The 19,263-nt window shown below is 38.6% G+C and overlaps 1 protein-coding gene across 2 annotated transcripts in view; it reads left to right on the top strand.

Moving 5' to 3' along the window:
- Prkd1 (protein kinase D1) overlaps nucleotides 1-19,263 on the top strand; it is a 352,137-nt gene that overhangs the window by 193,048 nt on the left and 139,826 nt on the right. For both annotated transcript variants that reach the window (XM_060387453.1, XM_060387452.1), the window contains exon 2: nucleotides 500-638. In XM_060387453.1, the coding sequence (XP_060243436.1) occupies nucleotides 500-638 (139 nt within the window). The remainder of the gene's footprint in view (nucleotides 1-499; nucleotides 639-19,263) is intronic.

Here is a 19,263-nt window from a genome sequence, read left to right as displayed (position 1 = left end):
TGTGCCCACAGTGTGTTTAGTTTCTGTGAGTCATATGTATTCGTGAATAGGTCAAAATAGACTGACTTGGGTGTTAGTACTGTGTTTGTTTGTTTGTTTGCTGAATTGTCAAGTTCCATGTAACAGAATTTTAATAAGCTGATTTCTGTTTTAGCTGAGAAAATGCATTCTTGTCCCCATACCTCCTAGTATGCCTGGTGTGGTTCTTAATCATGTTACTATAGAAACTTCCTTGATTTGTTTTCTGCTTCTTTGTTAATTAGAGAACCACGTGGTCATTCCTTATTGGAGGTACAGCTTTTCTGAGGTACAGCTTTTCTCCTACCAAAGCACTCTTTGAATACCGAGTCTGGCATTCATTTATTTTAAATTGAATGTTCTGGATATGTGTGCTTTTTCTAATTAGCTTATATTTATGGCCTGAAATGTGTTTTATTTCTTATTTAGGACAAAATATTTAGGAAGGTTTTGACATCTAAACTATTGAATTGCATTTCAGTTCCCTGAATGCGGTTTCTATGGACTGTACGATAAGATCCTGCTTTTCCGTCATGATCCTACCTCTGAAAACATCCTTCAGCTGGTGAAAATGGCAAGTGACATCCAGGAGGGTGATCTTATTGAAGTGGTCCTGTCAGGTACGATCCTGGTTTCCTCATCTGTGGTTGATTATTTGTTTTTGAAGAATTCTTGGGCATGGGTTACTAAGTACTGTAATCCATTTATGATATACTGGTTTTCAACATGAGGTATTTTTAGCTCTGTCTCCATGACTTTCAAACTTATTTTGGAAAACTTCTAGCCTGGAGGTTTACACCTGAAATCTCAACACTGTCAGGCTGAAACAGAAGTATCATGAGTTCAAGGCCAACTTGAGGTAGAGTGAGTTCCAGATCAGATTTGCTTGCATAAAGGAGACTACTTCAAGCAAGAATGAAAATTAGAAGAGAATCTGGCCTTTTTCACACCTAGTAACCATCTTCTAAGATACACATATGCCCATATTTACAACCATTCCATTCTTATACTCAAACCCACATTGATAGATTCATTCCATTTAGTGACTTGAAAGATTTCAGGAGCACAAGTAGTTATCTCAAAAGTGATATTGAGGTGCCCTTCAGGACCCCAAATACCTAGAGACCAATAAAGAATAGTAGAAAGAGCTCTTAATTTACTATGGAATGCTGAGACCAAAAGCAGTGGAGATGGATTAGGTCCCACTCTTCCCATGATATTAGTTCACTCATTCACTGAGAATGCTGTGTTTCTATCTGTGCACATTTGTATTTGTCTTAAAATTTAAGTTATTGCTATTAGTACTGTACACATCAATGCAGAAAAAAATGGTGAAGTTAACATTAAGAACGTAGCATGCATGAAGCGCTGCAGCACAGGTTCCTGCAGTGCTGGGCAGCTGGAGCAGAGATCAGAACTATGTCCAGGTTTTTATGGTTCATGGAGTCACCATTGAGAAACTGGGATTCCATGGCTCCTCTCTGTTCTCTGACTTTTGTTGCCTGCTGACTCTGACTATAGGAAATCCATTAGCTTGATCTTTTAGACTTTTTTTCTTGGAGTTCTTTACCTTGTAGATAGGTGTCCTTCATTTCCTGTATCTATTTATTTATTTTGCTGTGCTTTGCTTCCAATCACTTTTTGTCTCTTGGTTGTATTAAGTCCTTATTTGTGTCACTTGCACTGGGCATCTTATCATAAAATAAAGTTTCATTTAACAAAAAAAACACATATTTTTTACTGTTTCTGTAAAGAACTCTTGCTAAATAAAAATAGTAAGCAAAAGCTTTGATGATTTTATATCAAATTTTCAAATAGTCATGTCCTTTTCCATGTTGCCCTTCTCTGTGGTTTTCTGGCATTTGCTTCTTGGACCTTATCATTTAAAAGTAGTTTTTTAAGTGTTCTTATTTTGGATGCTATAGGGTGGTTGCAACAAATTAGTCAGAGACATTGTTTGCTTCAATGTGTTCTTGCCACAATCCATATTAGACCTGCAGCCTGCCAGCTCTATATAAGGTATTCTGTGTGAGTGTGTTTTTCAGATAGTAACACCCAGACATACATGAGGACTAACACCCAGACATACATGAGGACCCCCCTCCCAGGTTTTATACTTTTTCATATTCTTTTCTTAAACAACAAAACATAACAAAATAAAACATACCAAGATAAAACAAAACCTGTCACATTAAAGTTGGACACGGCAAATCCACAGATAGAAAGGAACCACAAGAGCAGGCACAAGAGTCAGAGACTCACTCATTCACACATTCAGGAGTACCATATAAGTACTATAATATGTGGCCAGTCTTTGCTACTTTGTGGGTTCTTCTTCCCCACTCTTTATCCTCCTGGTTTCACCCACTATTTCTAGATAGAAGGGAAAGAAGGATAGAGAGGAGAGAGATTTCTGAATCAAATTTCTTCTTGTTTCTTCTTTAAACACAACTACTAAGGAATCACAACAATCTCCCTACCCCTCCCGACAGGCCAGCAACCACCAACCCTGACTCTCAGGGCCTTAACATTTATATATCCTATGTAAATTTCCCAGAATGCCAAATGTCACACAATTTGAGAAACTATCTGCTGCTGGCAGAACCATGTCTCTGCTCAAGTGTGGGGCAATTCATAGTCAAGTGCTGAGGACAACCAAGCACCCCAAATCCCCATACCCAGGATTAAAGCAAAAATATATTCTTAGATTATTTCTGTGTGTGTGTGGGTGTGTTTAAAGAACTCAAAATTCCAGAATCTTACTGCATTGATATCTACACAGAGGACCTGGTGTATAATCGCAAAGGCCTCTGCTTGCTGCTCCAGTCTATGAGTTCAGTTGATTTACAGGAGCATGCTCTCCTGGTATCCTCCATCCCCTCTTGTTTCCACACTCCTTCAGCCTCCTCTTCCACAGGCTTCCCTGAGGTCTGAGGGGAGGGATTTGATGGAGACATGTCATTTTAGAGCTTTGTGTTCTGCGGTTTCTCTTTGTGCAAAGTCTAGGTGTGGAGCCCTGCATTTGTTCTTTAGAACCTTTCTCCCATGTTCCAGTGTCTTTGGCATAGGAAGGTACTCTGCAGGCTACTGAAAGACAAACTAATCCAGCCATAAAACTTATGAACTATGATCTGTCCTAGCTGCAAAACCTCTTAGGGCATTGATGGCACACAACTTGTGGGAGTAACTAACCAATGTCTTATTTGACTTAAAGCCCACTCCACAAGATGGAACCTATACGTTCCCAGAACTGCTTGGGTGGGTGACCAAAAACCAGAGACCAGATAGCCTGGAGACCTAGGGTAAAACCAAATACTGCTGAGCTAAAAAATAAAAAAGTAACAGTAAAATAAGCCATAATGAATTTCTGCTATGTTCATGGATCAGTGTCCCATGTAGCCATCACCAGGGAGACTTCCTCCTGCAGCTGATACATGAGGACTTCTAACAATTTGGTTTCTAAATTTAATTTCCTTTTCTCTCCAATTTTTGTATATACATATTATATTCATAAATATATGTATAGATTGCTATATTCACGTATCACCTCCTAGGGCACTACAGGCCGTGGGCATGAAGTTGCTTGGCTTCTCTGCCATTGCGTGGCCCAGGCTAGATATGAGTGCTGTGCTGTATTTGAGCCTACTGTCTTATGGAAGTATTCTTCCGGGTCAGCTTCCCCATCATCCCGCCTGCCTTTTGACTGTTTAGTTGCATAGCATCAGTAAACGATGGGGATTTTCCTGTTAAATGTTTTACTGTTAAATTTTGTTTATCTAAAATGTCTGTTTTCTTTTTCTCCCCACAATTAAATTTAATCTTTTACTTTGGCATAAGTACAATGTTATTTTGTTGTTGTTGTTTTTAGTGTTTCACTATCAGAAACATTTTCTAGTATAAAAATCTCAGTAATAATGAGAAAATCTGGGGAAAATATAATTTTGAGGAAGACTATTTTTTCTCATTTTTTATTTTTTTATTCAGTTTACATCCTTGTTGTAGCCCCCATCCCTCCTCCCCTCCCAGATGCACATTTCATCTTGCCCCTTCCCCTCCTCAGAAAAGGAAACACTCTTTGGCATCTAGCCCAGATCATCAAATTGCAGCAGGACTGAGCATGCCCTCTTCTGCTGTGGCCTGGCAAAGCGATCCTGCCAGGAGAAAGTGATCAAAGAGCTGGCAAGTGAGTCCCTTACTGGAGGATCCACGTGAATCCTGAGCTGTCCATCTGCTACAACTGTGTGGGTGCCTAGGTTCAGTTCATGCATGGTCCTTGGTTGGTGTTCAGTTTCAGCAAGCCCCTGTGGTCTCTTGTTAGTTGGCTCTGTTGTTCTTCTTGTGGAGCTCCTGTCACCTCTAGGTTGTTTTCTCTGTCCTTCCACTTTTCCACAAGATTCCCAAAGCATCACCAAGTGTTTGACTGTGAATGCAGGCATCTGTTTTAAGGCACTGGTGGATAGTACCTCTCAGAGGGCAACTCTGGCAGGATCCTGTCTGCAAGCTTAGCAGAATATCATTCATAGTGTCAGGGTTTGGCAGTCCCCGATAGAGAGTGTCTTTGGTTGGTCCAGGCATTGGTTGGGTATTCTCTCAATCTCTGCTCTATCTGCTCTATCTTTATCCCTGCACATCTTGTAGACAGGGTAAATTTTGGGTTGAAGTTTTTTGTGGGTGGGATGGTGTTCTCCTCCCTCTGCTAGGAGAATAGTCTAGTTAGAGGGTGTCTTCTCCATGCTCTATGGCCTCTGCTACCAGGAGTCTCTATTGGAGTCCCCCTCATATCCTTCCAGGAGCCTACCCTGACTTAGGTCTCCAGCTTGTCACAGAGATGTCCCCACCTCCAGTTTCTCATTTCTCTGCAGTCCTCTGTCCTCTCACCCTTGTTCTCCTCAGGTCTGATCTCCACCCTTTTGTCGCTGTCAGACCCCTCTTCTATCTTGTTCCCTCTTTGCAGCCACTAAGTCTGTCTATTTTAATTTGGCACTTGCTCAGAAAATTGAGACTAGCTTTACCTCAAGATCCAGCTATGCCACTCCTGGCATATACCCAAAAGATGCTCCACCACACAAGGACACTCGCTCAACTGTGTTCATAGCAGCTTTATTCACGATAGCCAGAAACTGGAAGCAACCCAGATGTCCCTCAACCAAAGAATGGATGATGAAACTGTGGCACATTTACACATTGGAATACTACTCAGGTATTAAGACCTTGCTATTAAAAACTCAGCTATTAAAACCTAGCTGTAATAAATGCTAACTATAATAGTTTCTCTTTTCAACCTCTAGGCAGTCATTCCTAAGAAGGTAAATCTGATACCTCTGAGGAATGACAGGTTAAGCAAGATTTAACAAATTCTTTATAAGAATCTTACGGATTCAAGAAAATTTTGGTACAACTGTGAAGCCATGGTTTCCAAATTCCCATACCAAATTTCACTTTATTATGGGATGTCATTAGCCTCCCTTGAGCACCTGCCAGGCCTCGCCTTTGCTGTCCTATAGTCCTCTGGGTTATATTCATGGAATGATTGTTCTGAAAATAGGCCTCTAGTCTTTATGTTAAGATGTTAAGGCCACATCTCTCTACTTGCACATAGGGCAGGAATCCCACCATAAATAAATAAAACTGGAGAGTAAGAGTCTGTGAGTGGGGAGGCCATCTAGCATAGACCTCTGACATCTAATGCATGCACACACACACATACAAACCGTATACTCCCAGCGTCCAGAGCAACAACTACAACGACACAACAGCCCATACCCACCACAGAAAGTTACCAGAAAGAAAATCTTTGCCGTTATAATGCATGCATTCTAAACATTACATTTTCTTAAGCACACTGCTGTGTTTAGGATGACTTAATGCAGCAGAGACATTTGAAAATCGATGCCTTGTACATTCTAACTGCACACATCGTGCAGACAGCATGGCTTGTCCAGGAGACTGACCCTCAGTGTTCTGCACTGACCATACCACATACCTCAGCTAGTCTTTCAATTTGCAAACAATGAGCTGAAATCCTTGAGGTGTGTGAAAAGTTTCTTCTCCAGCTAGGTAAGTTTATAGTCCCAGGAAGTTTATGTTAACCACACAGGATAGAAATGAGCTTTCAGGATCCACTAATACTATCACCTTCTCCCTCAGGGAAATAAAATCAACCATTAGTACAGCTACTCAGACTACAGTCAGATTAATGCAATGCTGAAGGCCTATACAGCAATGTTGCAGCATGCAGGCGGCTGAGAAAGGAGGATTGCCACAAGTGTCAGGGAGCCTGCATTACATAACATACTGAATTGTAAAATTAGACACACACACACACACACATACACACACACACACACACACCACAATAGGATAACACTGCCACTGCTTAGCCAGGGTCCCTTACAACTTCCTAATCCTGAAATCACGACTTAGTGACCCTGTTTCTCTCCCTCAGTGGAGGAATGGATACAGAGATAATGGTACATTTACACAATGGAATACTACACAGCAATTATAAACAAGGAAATCATGAAATTTGCAGGCAAATGGTGGGAACTGGAAAAGATCATCCTGAGTGACATAGCCTAGAAGCAGAAAGATACATACAGTATATACTCACTTATAAGTGGATATATAAGTGGATATTAGACATATAATATAGGGTAATCATACTAAAATCTGTACACCTAAAGAAACTAATCAAGAGGGAGGACTCTGGATAAGATGCTCAGTCCTCATTCAGAAAGGCAAATGGGATGGACATTGTAAGAGGGAGAAAACAGGGAACAGGACAGGAGCCTACCACAGAGGGCCTCTGAAAGACTCTACCTAGCAAGATACCAAAGCAGATGTTGAGACTCATAGCCAAACTTTGGGCAGAGTGTAGGGAATCTTATGAAAGAAGGGGGAGATAGAAAGACCTGGAGGGGACAGGAGCTCCACAAGGAGAGCAACAGAACCAAAAAATCTGGGCACAGGAGTCTTTTCTGAGACTGGTACTCCCACCAAGGATCATGCATGGAGATAACCTAGAACCCCTGCACAGATGTAACCCATGGCAGCTCAGTGTCCAAGTGGGTTCCCTAGTATTGGGAACAGGAGCTATCTCTGATATGAACTCAGAGGCTGACTCTTTGATCACCTCCCCTTGATGGGGGAGCAGCCTTGCCAGGCAGCAGATGAGGACAATGCAGCCAGTCCTGATGAGACCTGGGAGTCTAGGGTCAGAGGGAAGGGAAGGAGGACCTCCCCTATCAGTAGACTAGGGGACAGGTATGGGAGGAGATGAGGCAGGGAAAGTGTATTGGGAGGAGCCAAGGGAGGGGGCTACAGCTGGGACACAAAGTAAATAAACTGTAATTAATAAAAAAAAAAATTAAAAGAGAGTGTGAAGTACCCAAGATGTAAAACAGAGCTCTTGAGAGCAACATGCTCATGCCGTACTATATAATGCATGTTGTATTTACTTTTCAGAAGTCAAAATTATTTATGGGTGGCACTTATCTAGTCATAACACTGAGTAATTAGGGTTGTAAAATATCTGGGCTAAAGTGTATCTTTCTTTATGACTGTATTTGACAGAAGTAACCCAAATGAACAGTAATTTTTTTTGTACAGTTTGAGTTGCAACAATCTGCAAGTATGGGATTACATGTTACATAGACTTTGTAAGTTCTTAACGAGTATGCTTGAAAGCACAGGAAGTGCCGCCTCCTGTATAAACAATGTTCTTTTCTATTCCTTATGCACCTCTAATTAAGTCCAATGTGTAAGTTAGCCACTGTATGACATTATCAGTGATAAGTAGAGGGAAAATTATTATAATATCCTGCAATAAAATATATGTGAATATAGTTTGAAGCACAGTGTACCATCCTTCCTATGATGTACAAAGGTGGCACAGTGCCCATGTAAAGGGATGGAGTATGGTAAGAACCAGGTAGGTTCCTAGGTGAGTGACTTGAACATAAACCCTGAAGTAGCTCAACAATGGATCTGATGCCCGGAACACAGAAGGACAATTTTTGATTTTATCACCATAATCAGAACATGATATACTTTAATACTTACGAATGGTTTTTCCAATTATATTTCCAGAGCATGGTTTAATAGTCGCGATAAAAACGAGAGAAAACAAAACGGTGCCCTGCCGCAGCTTTTATTGACAGTTCTCTAGTTTATGCAGTATTGTCTCTTCTGTCTTCTTTATATCAATGTTATTTTACTTCTCATTCCATCTTTAAATTTTATGTATACCTGGTTTTTGCTTTGTGTGTTTGCCACAGAACCTGTCTTATGAGGAAAAGAGCACTCACTGGGTTGAAATGTCTCCCCAACCTCCTGTCTCTCATTGCCTCATTTGCGACAGCAATTTTCAAGTGGTGGCAGGAAGTATCCGTCCTCACTTTGGCAGTTTCCTGGTGGATTCCCCAAGGACCTTGTAGCGCAGGGATACACTGTTGTCCCTCTTTCCCTTCAGTTGTTTCAATTCCCTGAGCCACAGGGAGTATTTGCTTCATGTCAGATAGGGCAGAATACAAGCACCACAAAGAAGAGTTGTTTGAAGGCTTTATTTTACAGGGAAATGTGTGTTTGCTTGGTGCATTGTGATAGTGGTGATAGCATTGATGGTATAAAGATAGCAATTGATGGGTAGGCATCACATTTATGTTAGGGCATCATGGAATACTTCTATACAACTTGAATTTGGTAAGTCATTGATGCCTCTGATTTTAGTCTCAGCTGAAACACACACACACACACACTGCTGCAAGTCTCTCTGTTTCTCTAAGTCTTGATACAACATCTATAAAATATTATCTCCAGTATCTTCAGTGCAGCTGAGCTTGAGATTTCATGATACTAATATAAAGCTTTCTATGTGCTTGTTGAATGAATGCATGCCTAAATTAATAAAATGAACAAACCAACAAATGAATGATTAAATTGACATCCTACATACTCCATTCAAAATTACTGCTGGTATTGCAGACTTGAATCTCTGTGTCTGCATCAGTTCTCCTTGTCCTAATTGATTAGTAAAATTAATATTATTCTCGTGCAACTAGCTTTTTCATCTAGACTTTTGACTCCTTTTTTTTTTAAAAAAAAATCAGATCTATATATTAACTTGTACTGGCATATGCACACATGCCTGGGTAGGGAGGTCTCAGGAGAATTTACGGGGGGTGATTTCTCTTGTTGACTATGTCAGGTTCAGGACTAGACACCAGCCCTGTGTCTTCTATGTTTTGTTAGTTGATTATATCTCAGAAATGGAGTATTTGTAGAAAAGCGCGCTACCTTCACACCTTTTCAGTTAATTTCACACCATCTCTCATGTAAAATGGGGCCCAATTTTCAAACCGTTTCTTGTAACCTATGGATGTGTTCATCACCTGACCGATGGCACTATTTGTGTTAGTCATTATTTTTGGTGTACGCCTCAGCTAAAGTTACGTGGTTTCAGCAGCTTCCTAACCCACAGGCTCCCGTGTCCATGTTGGTGCTTTTCTTGGGGCCCCAGAGCTGGCCTAAGACTTCTATTTTAAGTGAAAAGGTGTGGGGGCTGATGCCTCGAGGTTCTGATTCTCCCTCCGGCTGTTCTCACCGCCTTCTGTCGTCCTCTGTCCGCAGTGCAGAATCTGTGCCTATGTGTGAGCTGGCAAAGCCCACAGGAGAAGTTGACTCATGTGCACTAGAGTCCAGATCTCCATACATCTCATCAGTATACATGACGTGGTTTTCAGAGAACATGTCAAGCTCCTCGGTTCTCACAGGACTGGCCTGAGGCTTATGTCTTCACCAGCTGGCAAGTGATTTGAGCCAGGAATTGTAGTGGTGCCTTTCCTTCCCCTTCATCCCTTACTGCACCAACTGAAGGCAGTACTTCATCTGCAGCCAACTAAACAGGACCGCAAAGGTGCATGAGAACCACACAGGACAGGCTTTTTCTTCTATTCTTTGGTCACTTTGTTGCCAGAAATTCTTAAAATTTCCTTCTCAGGCTGACAGTTCATAGTCTTGTGTAGCTTACCATGCTGGATCTATGTTGAATATAGGGTCTCAGAGAACTTTGCATACTTATAATTTTTCTAGAAAATACAATGACTTTTCTTTTTACTTTTTAAAATTATGAACTGGTTTATAAACCTCATGCAAAAAGCCTTTGCCTGTGAAGCATGCTATCTCAATTAACTATGGTCTTTAACTCCAAGAGTCGTACTAGTTTATTTTATTTAGCACTTTTAAGTAAATTTAGGACACTTATTGTTAAAAAAAATATCCACATTCCTTGTTAAAAATAAAATCTTTACATGTCAGAGATATATAATTAGGTGAGTTGCAGAATTTACTCGGAGTATTAAAACATTTTTTTGACAACAATGTTGTTCTGTTAATAGATATTTACTGGCTTATTCCTAAAACAAATAAAAGTCTTTTTAATTTCAAGTTAAAGCGTAGTAAAATTTTACTTTTCTATTGTGTTAGACTGAAAAGGTTCTTATGATCTCAGTTTAAACTAGAGAATGAGAATACTTGGGTTTTTATTCCCTCCATCTTTTAGAAAACTGTGAAATTCTGATGTGACAATTGACTAAGAGAGACACAGTCCAGCCACCCCTCTCATAGACAGTTCATTATGGAAACTACTAACAGTTAGACATTAAATTTCTAAGTCATACTGCATACCGTTAAGGTTTCAGCACACACAAAGCTAACAGTTGCCATTTTCACCGACAGTTCCATTAGTCACAACAGCTGAAGGAAAACAATTTGCTCCAAAAGATCACAACCTAACACCCTTCTCTCTCTCTCTCTCTCTCTCTCTCTCTCTCTCTCTCTCTCACACACACACACACACACACACACACACACACACATACACACACACATCCTGCCCATATGCTTTGCTTGCAATGTCTTCAATATGACACACTGAGGAATGTGGCAGGTGACAGTCCAAACTTCATTATTTTTGAAGTCTCTTGAAGGAATTCTCCTGCTACATTGCCTCCTAATTTATAGTATGACATATTTAGGCCTAATGGTCCACAGAACTCTTTAAAGCAGATGAGAAATACTGTTCTTAAGACCTCTTAATTCTGAGTATATGGAATACTTTAATATCTACAAGTCAACATAGTAGACTAATTCTATATATTTGACACAATATTTAATTTCTCCAAATTTCCTTAGTTTCGTTTTTATTTCATGGCACTTCACGGAGAACATACTATGCCTAAAACCAAAGACTTGTACTCAAAGTGCCCAATTTTAACTCCCTGATGCCTCTCTTTACTTTCTGAGTAGCACTGGGAACGCTCTTTAGTGTTTTGATGAGTTTCCTTGCCTTAATTGAAGATTTTCTGTGATGACAGTGTATAACAGTCAACCACACTGCACTGTGCTGTGATGTGAGAAACACTTAAACAGTTTCTTAATGGATTTGTATCTTGCTGTTTCCAAATTTTTCTGAATATGTATTAGAATCTATAGTAGCTTACAAAGCTATGCATTGTAAAAGAATGTCAGTGGTATAGTCGTGGAGATTATCCAGTAGAAAATACAAGATTTAGCACTTTCATTAAATTACACGAAGAAAAATAAAATTTTGAAGAGAAATTGTTTTTAATCATTGATGTTTTTTTCAGAAAAATAAATCTGAACTTAGAAAAATTTACATATTAAGGTTCTAAATACAATTTAAGAAAAATATTGATGGATATTTTTTGTTTTCATTAATTATTATTGACCAATATAAATTCATGATGTTATATGAATGGATTCTTTCTTAAACTACAAAGACATATTTGAATGTTCCTTGAATTCCTTCATTGAAGTGATAATTCCCTTATACAAGGAAAGATTATAAAATATGATTTCAACTGGGCACAGTGGAGTATACCCAGTACTAGGGGAGGCAAAAGCAGGAGGATCTCTGTGAGTTCAAGGCCAGCCTGGTCTACAAAGCAAGTCCAGGACTCCCAAGACTACACAGAGAATCCCTGTCTCAAAAACTAAAATAAATAAATAAAAATAAAATATGATTTCTCCATTTGTCTGTCTTTTTCCACGTCAAACAAATGGATAGACAATAGAAAGGCAGATAGAGAGATAGACACACAGACACAGACACACACGCACATACGCCCTGGACAGAAGAAACTAGAGGAGGAAAGGAAACTTGTACACACTATCAAATGGAGTCATTGCAGCTGCCATGTCAGCAGAGGCAAGCTGTAATCTCTTCTACGGGACTATCTGAAGGCTCCATAAAAGTGAATTATTTTTGCTTGAGCTGAAAGATGGTTCATCACTTGAAAAGCTGCCAAACACTGTTTGTGATGTTCCATGATTGGTGCGCAGTGTCTCAGCCATGCCACCGTCTGCCCAGCGCTCTCCCGTGGCTGGCATGCCACTCGCTTGCTTTTAACATGCAGCCCATATAAAAATGTATCATAATCTTCCAAAATTAGCAATGCAGCTGTTTTAAGTCTTAACCAGCAGTGACACTATTCATTATGCCAGCATGGGAATCAAATACAAAGATGTATTTGAAAAGAGCAATGTTGCACCAGAATGTATGTGTGCCTCCACTTTCTAAAGTAATTCACAGCCATAGACACTTTACAAGTGCTGACTTCAGGCTTTAAAAATGTACAAATACAAAAATTATCTCCTTTTCTGCATACATTTTAATACAAAAATAAGGATTTGAACAAACTATGATTTTATTTTTCCTGTTATGAAACAATTTCAGCCTTTTAGTTTCTAGAAAAAGAAACTTCCCTGCTATTCATTTTTCTTATTTTGTTTGGTTTTTATTTTGTTCAGAAGTTTTTGAGATTTTGGTCAAGACTTGTTAATTCTGAGGACTTATCATGTAGAGCTTTGAGCTTTCTCATTTAGACAAAGCAACTGTTCGTGGTATTTTTTTTTTCCTTTCATTGAAAATAGATTTTTTTTTCTCCTGATTATAGTTTCCAGTCCTCTCTACTCCTCCCAATTTCTTTCCACCTCCTCTTCCATCTGGATCTAGTGCTTTTCTGTCTCTCCTTAGAGGATAATCATAAAAAATAAAACAAAATAAGATCAAACAAAACTAACACATCAGAATAGGACAAAACAAACAAAAAGCAGAAAGATAAAAGCCCAAGAGAAGGCATAAGAAACAGAGGCCCAATTTTTCACACACTCAAGAATCCCATAAAATCCAAAACAAAACTCTAAATTAGAAGTAGATTTCTAGGGTTAAAAAAAAAGAGTAGAAAGTATAAATAAAAAAATAGTAAAATAAAATTAAAAAGGAAAAGCTTTGATGTGACACTATGAAACAATGAACTTCTGCAGATGCTACCTAGTAAGAAGAGGTTTTGTCGTTATAATACTCAGCCTTCTCGCAGATTTCAATTCCAGCACCAACACTGTGGCTCACAGCCGTCTGTAACTCCAGTTCAGTGGATCCACTGTCCTCTTTGACCTCCACAGGCTCTGAACATATGTGGTACATAGATATACATGTAGGCAAACACTTATACACATAGAAGACAAATAAGTACATCTTTGAATGGCAATAATAGGCTTCTTGAAAGCCTCTTAACAAAGGTAAAGCATGTATCCTTTTCACATGATCTGTGCAGAGCAGAAGAGCCCTTCCTCAGTGCAGTCTGCACCCCCCATGTCTAGGGTGGCAGCAGTCTGCAGCGGTGAAGGCTTGCGAATGTCCGTCTGTGCAGAGCCTTCCTGGATTTTCGCTGACCTCACATACTTGCTCAGGACTAGAGCTGGACAGCTTGAACTTGTTCCCTTTTGTTTCCACTTATGATATTCACATAGGAAATAAAGGTCGATATTTTAATTAGATGGCTATGTGTTAATGTTGAAACCAAAGGAGATTTTTTCCTAGTTTTTCCCGGTTTCACACATTTCCAATTTGTACTTATTTTTGAGAATTGACCTATGAAGACTAGCGTACTCCTTACTGATCCAGAGCATGAAAAATATAACTAAGCATAGATAAACTGGCAAAATGTATTTAGATAATATGTGTTTATCATGCATATTCATCAGAATGGATGACACTGGCATAATGACAGTTTGCTAAGTTCTTAAAGATAATCCATAGGAAACCTGGTGATTCACATTCTCTGCCAATGCTGATCTCCTTGTTTTAGCAAACACATCGTGATATGATCGTCACCCTAAAAATACTTGTCCATGGTCAATCATCTTCATAATTGGATCACAATTTGAAAAAAATCTTCTTATGTTTAAGCACTGAGTATATTTGAGGAAATCCCAAGTTCAAATGTTATGAATCTAGTTCTTTCCTTGTATGTTGCTTCCGAACACTAAGGAAGGAAAAGGATGAGGCTGTCACTGTAGTATTTACTTCTTTCATTACACGATATGGATTAGATCTAGTTCCATTGTTCTGTGGTCTTTACTCTCTTAATTCTTTAATACTGCAATATTTCTTGCTTTTCTGAAACCATTAGACAGTGCAATATGATATTAAGCTATTGTGGTCAAACTTTAGTGCAATATGTTTAATTCTAGGACTCGACTGACTGTTCTCCTTATTACAAACAGGTCATGTTTTTATATTAAGCCTGGTGGATTCGTAATGTCCTTCAAGGTCAACAGCAATCTCATGATAATCTTGTCTGTAAATCTCTGATCTTGCTGGCTTTATGCTTTTAGAACTGTTAGTGCTGAGCAGAGGTCTTGGTTTGCAATCTCTGAGGACTGAAATCTATTTTTGGTGTCCAACATACTTAACATGCAGAGGAAAGGGGCTGTGCAGTGAATCTTTCGGGCTTAGAAATCATGCTGTCCTTAGCTGATAAAGCCCTAAGCATGTCAGTCAAACCCAGCCTATTTTTGAGCAAGCTGTCTGAGTTCAATATAGTTTTAGGTAGAATGAAAAGTAGCAAAATGAGTATTTACAGTTCTTGTTGCCCAGATTTAGTGTCCTCTATGGTGCTCATTGTGATCATTTGCTAAAATGAGGAAATCAGCACTGGCATAGGATGTGAGTCACCAGTTAACTTTCCACTACTGTCCTGTTTCTGTCGCAGGATCCAGGTAGCATGCCAAATTGCAATTAGCTGTCCCGTCTCCTTCATTTCCTCTGGTGTGTGACTTATTTCATTTCGGAGCTTTGCTGTTGTGCTCCGAACACAACCTTGAATTGTTTCTGTTTTGGTTTGGCTTGTTTGTTTTTCCATGACCTTAAGGGTCTTGAGGACAATATTTAAGATACGTTATAGGACGTCTCTCTGTCTGCTCTATGTGATTGCTTTTCTCATGGTTAAACTGAAGTTGTGTGTTATGGGGGAAAGTAGCCTAAAGCTGTAGTACTCTTCACATCACATCACAGATACATGATAAACATACAATACTGATGACACTTAAACTGAATTATTTGGGGGTTTTTTGGCCTGGTTTCTTTAGTGTAAAGTTAGTATTTTCCCTTTCTAAGGAAAACAGATTTTAAGGACAACAGATTCTTAAGACAGAAATCTAAGTTCCAGCCTTTAGAGAGAGGAGTCTTCGGTTCCTTGATTTTATTCAAAAGCAGATTTTTCTCTCTTTGATATTCATTTTACTACTTTGGATTATATAAATCTTACTGCTTAATTATTTAGTACATCACTTTCTGTTTTCTAAACATATAAGAGAACATAAATGCAAATATAAATAATCTTTAGAAGCACTTCTGAATTTTAGTGACTGCCGATTTAACCAGCAGTGATGGTGGCTTATTTTATACGGTATTTTTCCTGGGCCAGGTTGTGAAAGTTGATTACATGAGAAACCCATGGCAAATAAGGTTAATTGTTACTGGTTCTTTTTTTGTGTTTTTTGTTTGTTTGTTTGTTTGTTTGGGTTTTTTGTTTTTGTTTTTTTTTTTTGTAAAATCAAGTTAAGCCAACAATTGGAGCACATAGTAGGCTACCAGTCTTAATTCTTAAGTGATTTTCAGGTATATTACTAACTTTGGCTGTGAGGTCCAGCAAAAGTTCCAGTGTCTTAGAATATAAGAGATATTTCCGTAATATTGCATCAGTACAGTGAATCCTTTGGGACATCAGGTGTTGCTGAATAAACCTTGAGTTCCAGTCTAGGAAGGAGCATCAACTTTCTCGAAGTCAACAGAGACTGACTGGAGAGTTCAACACTTAGGGGTAGATGCTTACATCATGAATCAGTTTAGGAGTGAGCATTATATGCACAAGGGAGCTGAGACTCAGAACCATAAGAAACCCCTCAGGTGGAGGGTAGTTCCCAGAGAAGAGATGTGAATTATAGCTTGTTTTTGTTGCATATGGGAAGAAACCGAGAAAGGTGATTCTGTAAACCCCACATTATCTATGTGGCTATTGTTTACAGCCATAGAATGTAAGTGACAGGAAGCAGGTATGTTTTCTTTCTTGGTTTTATTTCCCATATCCCCAGTGTCTCTGTAACAGAACCTGAATTCCTGTAAATAAAGTTATATAAAATGAACTAGCAAATTCTTTTGAAATTTCCAAGGGGATGGTCGTTTTGAGATAAGATTTCTCCTAAGCTTGCTTTGTAGACCAGGCTGGCCTTGAACTCAAAGAGATTCACCTGCCTCTCCCTCCCTGAGTGCTGGGATTACAGGCATGCACCACCCTGGTAAAATCACCATTTCTAAATATCTAACTTTTACCATTTGCTGGTTCAGATGTGACACCTTCCTGCCTGGGTCACTAGAAGGTCTTATTGGTTCCCTTGCCTCCTTCTTACCCAGTCTGTCACCATGAAGCTCCAGCAATGTCTGTAGCCCAGGGTGGATCATGCTGTTTCTCCATCTGAAACTACTGACTAGCATGAGGACAAATTCAGTTTCATGAACTATGAAACTGTTAGTGAGTCAGTTTTTACTTTGTCTACATACATGTGGCTTTTTCTTTTCTGTTCTCTCCCTAGTCCAGTATGTGGGTGTATGGAATTACTTTCAAACTACTATCATGCTAACCTGTTACAGTGTTTTTTTTCTTTGTTGTTGTTGTTTTTACTGCCTTTTGGTACTTTCTTAGTTTTTGTTGTCTCTGATTTCAACAATAATTCATCCTCTTTTAATTTTTCCCCAGATAATTTCTACCTTTGTTTCATGGATTAGCATATAAACCCTCTTCCAAGGGCTCTAGCCAGAAACAAGTTTAAGTGAAGCAGCCTTATCTACAAAGAACTGCCTGTTTTAATGTTTAACACACTCACTTGTAATCATATGACAGCCTTAAAGTTTATGATACTGTTTGAGGATAGGGGCTATATTAGTACGAGTACTGTCACATAGTTTTATAAAGGCTTTATGAGATACCATACAATGCTCACAGCATTTACCTTTGTTCTTTCTTATCCTGTTCAGTGTCTTGCAATGTCTGCAAATTAGTATTTCTAAACAAATATTGCTGTGTATATTTAATTTAAATACTGATTATTGACATAGCACTTATGTTTGAGCTTAAATTTGATGTGGATAAGCAGTTTACAATATAGTCATTATTACTTGACAATCTAAAAGGAACATTCTTATAATGTGAGTATTTGTATTGGTTTTTAAAATCCATAACTTGAAGTGCATCTAGCCATAAAGATTTTATGGAAAACATTAATCAGCGAATATAGCAAGAATAAAAGTATGTTTTAAATTTCTTTTGAAGTCCTTGGAAACTAATTTTAAAAGATGAGTAAAGAATTTGAATAGAAATTTTCTAAAGAAAAATACACTTGACCAACAATCATATGAAAAGATGATCAATATCTTTGACAATGGAAAATGCATGCTCAAACCACAGTGAACTGTCAGTTCCCACACAGGATGGCTTTGAGCAGTTAGATGGACAATGACAAGTTTGGCAAACTGACAAAATTGGAATTGTCACAAGTTGCTGATAGGAATATAAAATAATGTCAGTGCACTGTAGGATAGTTCGGCTGCTTCTCAACAGGTCTCCAGCAATAGAGCTCTGACTCAAATAGCCAAAGAAATGAAAGCATGTGTTCACAGGAAAACATGTACACAAACGCTCATGCTGGCATTAATTCTCATAAGCAGAAGGCATAATAACCAGAATGATTATTGACTGATAGAGAAACAAAGTGTAATATATTATTCAATGGATTATTATACTGCTCTAGAATAAATAAAATACTGCCATATCCATGGTAGAATAAATCTTGAAAACTCTATAATAAATCTAAAATATTATGTTGATGTCTTCCATTGAAGTGATGAGAAGGGAAATATGGATGCTTTGTTGCATCTTTTTAGTGTGATAAAATGTATGTGAACTGAACAGTAGTTACGATCCGATAAACTGATGAGTAGATTAAGAACCATTTGGTTATAGACTTTAAGTGGATAAATGTATAATGTGGGAAATGTATTTAAATAAAAGTAGAGAAGGATTACAGAATAATTTGGCCTTTCTGTTCACTTAGGGAATGCTTTTGGTAGAGGGAGAATAAGAGAAAATATATATATATATATATATATATAGTACTGTTGTATACAACCTTAGCTTTCAAGTGCTTAAGACATGCAGAAAATGGGGCGTGGCAGTCTAGAAGCTGAAGGCAGCTTGGTTTCTGAGGACCCATTTAAGGAATGGCTTTTAAAGTTACCCCGTCTTGAGACTGACATGTCGGGATGCGTAGCAGAGGGTCTGGCTGCTGTAGCTCTCAGTTGTGAAGTACAGTATGATTTGGTCCTTGCCAGGAGAGATTTTCCTACTCCTGTGTGTGGCTGGGCTCTCTCCTGATGTGTGTGCTGTGATGCTCTTGACAATATTACATCTCTAGCTTTGACAGGACACATGTTTTACTAACAGGTGTGTCTCTGTGTGTATGTGTACATGTGTATGCATGCATGAGTGTTTCTGTTCGTGAGAGTGTGCATATGGAATATACATTAAATAGCTCTGGCTTCAAGTATCTGTCCTTCCAGTGCATTTATAATTTTCTACTAGATAGAATTTTTCAATATACAGAGAAGAAAGAATCCATTTAAATTACCAAGTAAATGTGCATAAATATAAAACTACCTTATGGAGACTTAGGGATTTCTTCAGGCAAAAAAAAAAGGAAGGTATACAGAAGATCCCCTGTGAATGATGTAGATATTTGTATTCAAATATTAAGAATTGGAAAATGATATGGTATAACTCTGAGTCTTGATGTCAGATGATCTTGGCCTGATTCTCTGTCCTCGTGATT

This window comes from Meriones unguiculatus, chromosome 7, assembly GCF_030254825.1.
Source record: "Meriones unguiculatus strain TT.TT164.6M chromosome 7, Bangor_MerUng_6.1, whole genome shotgun sequence".
NCBI classification, from domain to species: Eukaryota; Metazoa; Chordata; class Mammalia; order Rodentia; family Muridae; genus Meriones; species Meriones unguiculatus.
The sequence above is the reverse complement of the archived record's forward strand: the minus strand, read 5'-3'. Positions and strand labels throughout refer to the sequence as shown.